At 43.1% G+C, this 7,498-nt stretch overlaps 1 protein-coding gene across 1 annotated transcript in view; it reads right to left on the bottom strand.

Moving 5' to 3' along the window:
• The window catches only part of rab26 (RAB26, member RAS oncogene family), a 143,494-nt gene extending 136,414 nt beyond the window's left edge, over positions 1–7,080 (bottom strand). Inside the window, exon 1 of the mRNA XM_029706397.1 lies at positions 6,467–7,080. Within this exon, the coding sequence (XP_029562257.1) occupies positions 6,467–6,652 (186 nt within the window). The 5' untranslated portion in view covers positions 6,653–7,080. The remainder of the gene's footprint in view (positions 1–6,466) is intronic.
• Between the last annotated feature and the right edge of the window lie 418 nt (positions 7,081–7,498).

Raw genomic sequence — 7,498 nt, forward strand, 5'->3', positions numbered from 1 at the left:
GCTAGATACTTATTTACCTCAGCCTGCGTAGTCACGTTTTAGACAGTTTTATTTAGCTAACATTAGCTAGCTAGCTACTGTAACTGTTATTGTAGCTTTCTGTTTGTATGTAGCTTGCACTTTAATGGCATCCCTCGAGGATATTTTATTTTATCTTTCCAACCAGGCGACATACTATGAAGACACCACTGATCTCGACAAGAGGGGCAAATTTCAGAGAAATTCACAATTCAGGGTAACTTTAAGCAGTTAACTTCTACTGGATAACAGGACTGATTTAGCTATGTACAACCATTTTTTCAACAACCATTTTCCATCTAGCGAGTTGCTAGCTATATACATATAGTTCAGTGGAGGCTGCTGAGGGGAGGATGGTTCATAATGTCTGGACTGGAGTAAATGGAATGGTATCAAACACGTGGTTTCCATGTGGTTGATACCATTCAATTGACTCCATTCCAGCCACCTGATCAATCAAATGGATAGGTGTAAGCAATTATGGTAATTCCAAATGCCCTTAACTAGGTGTCTTCGCTAGACAGACACAGAGAGGGGGGGTGAGAAAGAAAGGATGAAAGTGAGCGAGGGAGAGAGAGGAAGACAGACAGAGAGAGGTGGAGAGAGAGAAACAGAGAGAAAGACTGCAATGCAAATGTACTTGAGACTTTCAACAACTCTTCTTTTCAAATCAAATTTTATTTGTCACATACGCCGAATACAACAAGGTGTGGACCTTACTGGGAAATGCCCACTTACAAGCCCTTCATCAACAATGCAGTTCTAGAAAGGGAGATAAGAAAATATTACTAAATAAAAAATACAATCAAAAAGTAACACAAGAAAATGACATAACAATAACGAAGCTATATATAGGGGTACCGAGTCAATGTGTGGGGGTACAGGTTAGTCGAGGTAATTTGTAAAGTGACTATGCATAGATAATAAACAGCGAGTAGCAGCGCGCGGGGGGGGGGGGGGGGGGGGGGTCAATGTAAATAGTCCAGGTAGCCATTTGATTAATTGTTCAGCAGTCTTATTGCTTGGTGTTAGAAGCTGTTAAGGAGCCTTTTGGTCCCAGACTTGGCGCTCCGGTACCGCTTGCCGTGCGGTAGCAGAGAGAACAGTCTATGACTTGGGTGACTGGAGTCTGACAATTTTTGGGGCCTTCTGACACCGCCTGGTATATAGGCCCTGGATGTCAGGAATCTTGTCCCCAGTGCTGTACTGGGCCGTACGCGCTACCCTTTGTAACGCCTTATGGTCAGATGCCGAGTAGTTGCCATACTAAGCGGTGATGAAACTGCTCGGCATCTGACCGTAAAGCGGTCTCCTCCAACTTGTTAGGCAATCATTTCTACCTATGGGGGAAGGATGGCCAGCCACACAGGAGGGTGGTTTTTACTTAGGAGGAGAAGGAGGCCGTGCTGACCGAGATGCATGCTGGCCATTTCGGAGTGAAGCGCGTGATTGCCAAAATCAACCTACGCTCCTTCTGATGGGAATTGTCAAGGAGGTGGACAGCTGGGCAAGTGAAATAACCTTTTGTTTATCAATCACATTCTATTATATCTGAAATGATTATGATTTCAATGAATGTCATATCAGAGAGCACACAATGTTCCAATTTGTCACTTTTTGCTTAAAGGGCTAACCTGCTAGAAGTTTGAGAGAGTGAAGACTGTTGTGCTGGAGTTGAAGCCCATCAAAGTTGTTTCACCATGGCACATGATCGGTAAGTGTCCCAATTCAAATTTTGCCTTGATAAGTTGTTTTGTAATGGTTGCTTTATTTGACCACAGCAGAGTTCAATATTATAGAATGTGTGTGTGTCAGTATCCTTACAAACATGAAAATCTGTATACTGTATGACACAGATACGATATTAATAAAGTAATATTCTCTCTAACACTTGAAATGTTAGGGGTGGACCTCATCGGACCCTTTACGAAATCCAGGAATGGCAACAGCTGGTGTCTGACGGCGACTGATCACTTTACCAAGTGGGTGGAGGCAATACTCATTAAGGTCTGTAAAGGAAGAGTATGTGCATAACTCTAAATTCCCTCCATGACCCACTAAAAAGGGTGCTTGGAACCAAAAATATATTTTGTTTTGTATGATATCCATCAAGGACGAGACTGGCGAGGCCACCTCCAAGGCGATGGTAGACATCTTCAACACCCACGGTTCTCCTGAGGTCATCTTGAGTGACTGAGGTCAAGGTACGAATGGAACAAGGTACGAATGTTATAAGTTACATTCTGTCACCAATGGTTTGTTTTATTTATTTTTTACAATTGGTTTTTGTTTTCCATGGTACATAATCAGACATATTTCAATATCTTATATTGTCAATAGATATCGCTTTCCTACCCCCTCCTCCAGGTTTGGTGAACGGACCAACTAGACCCTTAAGACTGCCATGGGCAAGTCCCTTGATTGGTACCAGGAAGGGTGGGAGAACAACCTGAAGGTAATTCTCCTTGCACACAACAGCAGCATCCAGGCCTCCACCGTGTACGGACGGGAGCCGCAGCTGTCGACTGAGGTAAACAATGCAATTGTATACAGTGCCTTGCAAAAGTATTCATCCCCCTAGGCGTTTTTCCTATTTTGTTGCATTACAACCTGTAATTTAAATAGATTTTTATTTGGATTTCATGTAATGGACATTCACAAAATAGTCCAAATTGGTGAAGTGAAAAAATGACTTGTTTCAAAAAATAAAAACAATAATAAAACAGAAACATGGTGCGTGCATATGTATTCAACCCTTTTGCTATGAAGCCCCTAAATAAGATCTGGTGCAACCAATTACCTTCAGAATTCACATAATTAGTTAAATAAAGTCCACCTGTGTGCAATCTAAGTGTCACATGTTCTCAGTATATATACACACCTGTTCTAAAAGGCCCCAGAGTCTGCAACACCACTAAGCAAGTGGCACCATGAAGATCAAGGAGCTCTCCAAACAGGTCAGGGACAAAGTTGTGGAGAAGTACAGATCAGGGTTGAGTTATAAAAAAAAATATCCGAAACTTTGAACATCCCACGGAGCACCATTATATCCATTATAAAAAATGAAAAGAATACCAAAACTCATGGACCAGGCAAGGAGAACATTAATCAGAGAAGCAACAAAGAGGCCAAAGATAACCCTGAAGGAGCTGCAAAGCTCCAGAGTGGAGATTGGAGTATCTGCCCATAGGACTACTTTAAGCCGAACACTCCACAGAGCTGGACTTTACAGAAGAGTGGCCAGAAAAAAGCCATTGCTTAAAGAAAAAAAATAAGCAAACACGTTTGGTCTTCACCAAAATGCATGTGGGAGACTCCCCAAACATATGGAAGAAGGTACTCTGGTCAGATGAGACTAAAATTGAGCTTTTTGACCATCAAGGAAAATGCTATGTCTGGCGCAAACCCAACACCTCTCATCACCCTGAGAATGCCATCCCCACAGTGAAGCATGGTGGTGGCAGCATCAAATCAAATTTTATTAGTCACATGCGCCGAATACAACAGGTGTAGACCTTACAGTGAAATGCTTACTTATGAGCCCCTAACCAACAGTGCAGTTTCAAAAAATATGGATAAGAATAAGAGATAAAAGTAACAAGTAATTAAATAACAATATATTTACAGGGGGTTGCCAGTACAGAGTCAATGTGTGGGGGCACCGGTTAGTTGAGGTAGTATGTACATGTAGGTAGAGTTAATTAAAGTGACTATGCATAGATGACAACAGAGAGTGGCAGTGGTATAGAGAGGGGAGGGGGCAATGTGAATAGTCTGGGTAGCCATTCGACTAGATGTTCAGGAGTATTATGGCTTGGGGGTAGAAGCTGTTTTGAAGCCTCTTGGACCTAGACTTGGCGCTCCGGTACCGCTTGCCATGTGGTAGCAGAGAGAACAGTCTATGACTATGGTGGCTGGAGTCTTAGACAATTTTTAGGGCCTTCCTCTGACACTGCCTGGTATAGAGGTCCTGGATGGCAGGAAGCTTGGCCCTAGTGATGTACTGGGCCGTTCGCACTACCCTCTGTAGTGCCTTGCGGTCGGAGGCTCAGCAGTTGCCATACCAGGCAGTGATGCAACCAGTCAGGATGCTCTCGATGGTGCAGCTATAGAACCTTTTGAAGATCTGAGGACCCATGACAAATCTTTTCAGTCTCCAGAGGGGGAATAGGTTTTGTCGTGCCCGCTTCATGACTGTCATGGTGTGCTTGGACCATGTTAGTTTGTTGGTGATGTGGACACCAAGGAACTTGAAGCTCTCAACCTGCTCCACTGCAGCCCCATCGATGAGAATGGGGGCGTGCTCGGTCCTCTTTTTCCTGTAGTCAACAATCACATCCTTTGTATTGATCATGTTGAGGGAGAGGTTGTTGTCCTGGCACCACATGGCCAGGTCTCTGACCTCCTCCCTATAGGCTGTCTCGTTGTTGTCGGTGATCAGGCTTACCACTGTTGTGTCTTTGGCAAATTTAATGATGGTGTTGGAGTCGTGCCTCATTAAGTTTGCTGACGACACAACAGCGGTAGGCCTGATCACCGACAACAATGAGACAGCCTATAGGGAGGAGGTCAGAGACCTGGCCGTGTGGTGCCAGGACAACAAACCTCTCCCTCAATGTGAGCAAGACAAAGGAGATGATCGTGGATTACAGGAAAGGGAGGCTGAAACATGCCCCCATTCACATCGACGGGGCTGTAGTGGAGCGGGTCGAGAGTTTCAAGTTCCTTGGTGTCCACATCACCAACAAACTATCATGGTCCAAACACACCAAGACAAGAGTGAAGAGGGCACGACAACACCTTTTCACCCTCAGAAGATTGAAAAGATTTGACATGGGTCCCCAGATCCTCAAAAAGTTCTACAGCTGCATCATCAAGAGCATCCTGAGCGGTTGCATCACCGCCTGGTATGGCAACTGCTCAGCATCAGCAGGCCCCAAAAATGGTCAAAGACTCCAGTCACCCAAGTCATAGACTTTTCTCTCTGCTACCGCATAGAAAGTGGTACCGGAGCACCAAGTCTAGGTCCAAAAGGCTCCTTAACAGCTTCTACCCCCAAGGCACAAGACTGCTGAACAATTAATCAAATGGCCACCTGGACAATTTACATTGACACCACCCCCCTTTGATTTTACACTGCTGCTACTCTCTATGCATAGTCACTTCACCCCTACCTACATGTACAAAAATCTCGACTAACCTGTACCCCAGCACATGGCCTCGGTATTGTTACTTTTGATTTTATTTTTTTTTACTTTTGTTTATTTAGTAAATATTTTCTTAACTCTATTTCTTGAACTGGATTGTTGGTAAAGGGCTTGTAAGTAAGCATTTCACGGTAAGGTCTACAGCTGTTGTATTTGGTGCATGTGACATAAAATTTGATTTGATTTTACTGACAAATAAAATCAATCAATCCAAATGCAGTGGCCATTTGATAAACGGAAAGAGACATCTGTTACAAAACATCAAAACGTTTTATGACATTTGGAGTTTGGCAAGCCAAACCTTTGATACTGGGTAGCCTTACAAATTAGGTAGGGATGCATTTTTGTTTGTCGAGATTGACAGTCTATTTATTGTGGTGTTGAAAACGCAAACCATAATATTGGTTGCGTGGTGCATTGGCACAGAAACCTGCTGGTGGAATATTTGTAGCATATATTTTATAAACTGTAATTATAAATACGGCATCAAAATGTTGAATATCTGATTTCCCCGTCTGTCTGTAGCCGACTCTGGTCGTAGTGTAGGCCTAATGAAACAGGCAGGAAGAATGAGTGAGCTCGTCCGTGGTGGTCAGCGAACCGTCAACCTTCTGGCCCGTAGCTCTGCGTGGCATCGACAGTGCCACAGAAGCATGCTGAAGTAACAAAGTCGATATTCACATTTGTGAACACACTACAGTTATTTTTTTGGTGATTGTAAATATTATTTAGAGTTAATTAGGGGGGGGTCATGCTTAACTTGGGGAGGAGGATGCATTATTTTTTGTTTAGGACACCTTTAGTTTAGGTCCCTAACCGCCAACATAAATTCTCCCAATAATTCTCCCTTATTACACGGAACAAGCAACCTGGTCTCAGATAGAAATGTCTAATACTATAAATCTTCCAAAGGGAAGAGTACTTCATCCAATTCGTATGCTATTGTACGACCGGGTAATATGTATGATACTATAAATCCTATAATTCGTATGCTATTGTACGACAGCTATTCCATTCGTAATGTAACCTAAGGTAACTAAATGGAGTGACACAAATTTACATACAGAAAAATACGAATTGCCCTGAGATCATGTCAATGGACAGACCTGAAGAAATAGCATATATGCACCTGTCACTGTAGCCAGCGTGGCACATCAACATTGAAGTTGCACATTTGAGACTGATATGACCAACTGGAGATTGGAGAGTATTGACAATATGGTGTGCGTAAAAAGTCTTACCTTAAAAGCGATATCATAAAACTCCCCGCTGTTGCTGAGTGAGGGGCGGCTCGGATAGACCACTCCGTTGGATGGGGCCGCGGCTCCGATCCCTCTCCCACTTTTCCCGGTGTCTTTGCTGTTGTTCGGAGATGAAGTCGGGCTTTTGGAGCTCCCCTTGCCTTTCACGGTCTTTTTCCTGGACATGTTTCACTGTTAACGGTGTTCCCGCGTGTTGTCTATAATTACTTGTGCAATAACTAGGCTATAAATATGATGTTCACTGATCTGACACTATATCACTATCCTATGTTCTTTGGATAATCTACGATAAGAAAAACATTACTTTTCACCTGTGCGTAAAAATCATGGATGTAGGCTACATATCCGCGTCGATTTTTACGATATGCGCATGTGCGAGTTTATAGCTTTCCTTGACAGTTGGAAATTGTTGAGTAAATCCCCTGCCAGTTTAAACTGTGTAGAAATCTAAACAGACTCTTGACAGCTCTCTCTCCCACTATAGCACTACGTGTACAAACCGTGGCGCGCACGGTTCACACCAATAAAAGGTACTAGCACACTAGGCGTTTAGTGCCCATTGCGCGTAGCAGGGGAGCGTCGTTACTACGTGTGGGAGTGTTGGTGCGTTTAAAGATACAGTGGGTTGTTTTGGGGTTTACAGTAGTCAGTGATAGCCTCGTAAGTAAGACAATTATATGATGTGCAAAAACACCACAAATACAAATTGATAATCACATGTTTGGTGCCCACCACAACATATGCACATTATTTACCATTAATTTCTATTGGGCACAAAATCATCAGAATCTGTCATTGTCCCATTACTTTTGGAGCTCACTGTATATCTTTTATAGATAGTTATGTTAAGCTGCATTTTCCCAGCCAATTGTTTCCTTCTTGAAAAGTCACTTTACTTTGTCAGACTACTTTAAAGGGCGACTGAACTTCCTGATTTGGCCTAGTTTTTCATCAATGCTCATTATGAAACGCTAGCAGCAATAACTGAAGGCAAACGAGAGTTGTCTTGGG

This window comes from Salmo trutta, chromosome 2 (genome assembly GCF_901001165.1).
Source record: "Salmo trutta chromosome 2, fSalTru1.1, whole genome shotgun sequence".
Classification (NCBI taxonomy): domain Eukaryota; kingdom Metazoa; phylum Chordata; class Actinopteri; order Salmoniformes; family Salmonidae; genus Salmo; species Salmo trutta.